At 33.5% G+C, this 1,287-nt stretch overlaps 1 protein-coding gene across 1 annotated transcript; it reads right to left on the bottom strand.

The window, feature by feature from the left end:
* Positions 1-345: 345 nt before the first annotated feature.
* LOC113036564 (olfactory receptor 10G4-like) lies at positions 346-1,287 on the bottom strand. Its single transcript, XM_026192980.1, has one exon. The coding sequence runs from the start codon at positions 1,285-1,287 to the stop codon at positions 346-348; it is 942 nt and encodes a 313-aa protein (XP_026048765.1).

The following is a 1,287-nucleotide window of genomic DNA, read 5'->3' as shown; positions in this document are numbered from 1 at the left end:
TTATTGTTTGTGTGTGTGGCTTTGGTTTTTTTTTTTTTTTTTTTTTGCTACTTTTAATATCCCTACCACTTGTTATTAACAGCTAATAGTAAATATTGTTATGATAGTTACAAAAATAATAAGAGTTTACAATTCTTCAGCCAAAAAGGTGCATAGAAAGTTTAAGACTTCCAAACACAGCACAAAAATGTATTTTTTAACCTTTGTTTTCTTTGCATAATTGGTTGTTTAATGAGGGGGAGATATTCTTAGAGACAGTCAAAATAGTAATGTCATCATTTCAGCACAGTATTTGGACTAAAAAATTATGCATCTTTTATTTGTACAGTCACAGTTCATAAGAATCTAGTTGAGTATGTCAGCCTTTTTTGTGAATATCTTAAAGATCTTATTTTTAATTTCCTTTGTCCTGAAACAGTACACAACAGGATTTACAAGAGATGGACTAAGGATGGTCCCAATCAATAAACCCTGACGTTCCTCAAGTGTTAATACCACACCCACTCTGGTGAAGACAATGAGAACAAATAAAGGAGAATAATAACATGTTACTACAATCAAGTGACTCACACAGGTGCTTGCCATTTTCTTTTTATCTCTATTTGATGAAAATTTCATTAAGAATGCAATCACAAAATATGAAAGGCCAATGAAAGAAAAAGTGAAAAATAAAAGAAAAAACATCATGACTGAGACTAAATTGAAATAGTAATTAGGATCAACACAAGTGGTACGTATTACAGCAGCATAGTCACAGAAAGCGTACTTCATCCTTGAGGTACAGTAAGGAAGCGTAGCTGCAGTTACCGGCATAACAGCAACAAAACCAGAGGCAACAACCCACAGAATGTATGTAACAACAAGAGTACGTGTATTTGTTAAATAACTGTGGTACTGAAAAGGAAAAGAAAAAGCAATTAATCTATCAAATGCCATAATTGCTAAAGCAAACAACTCCATCACTCCTACTAAGTGGAAAACAGACATTTGAATGAAACACTCAACATAGGATATGGTATTAACACCAGCAAGTAGAACCCCAATCATTGTGGGAGTGGTACTGCAGCAGTACAGTATATCAACAACAGCAAGGTTACAAATCAGAATATACATTGGTTTATGCAATCTCTTGTCAAAAATGATGAAGAGAATATTTAGCACATTGGCAATAACAGCAAGTAGATAGGTTATCAGCATAACCACACCAACAGCAATAGGTCTTTTAACTGTGTCAAATCCACCTATAATAAAGTGTGTTACTTTGATCGAAGCATTTGGTAATGACAT

The sequence above is a fragment of the Astatotilapia calliptera genome, chromosome 14 (assembly GCF_900246225.1).
Source record: "Astatotilapia calliptera chromosome 14, fAstCal1.2, whole genome shotgun sequence".
NCBI classification, from domain to species: Eukaryota; Metazoa; Chordata; class Actinopteri; order Cichliformes; family Cichlidae; genus Astatotilapia; species Astatotilapia calliptera.
Note: the sequence above shows the minus strand (reverse complement) of the source record. Positions and strands in the feature narration are given on the sequence as shown.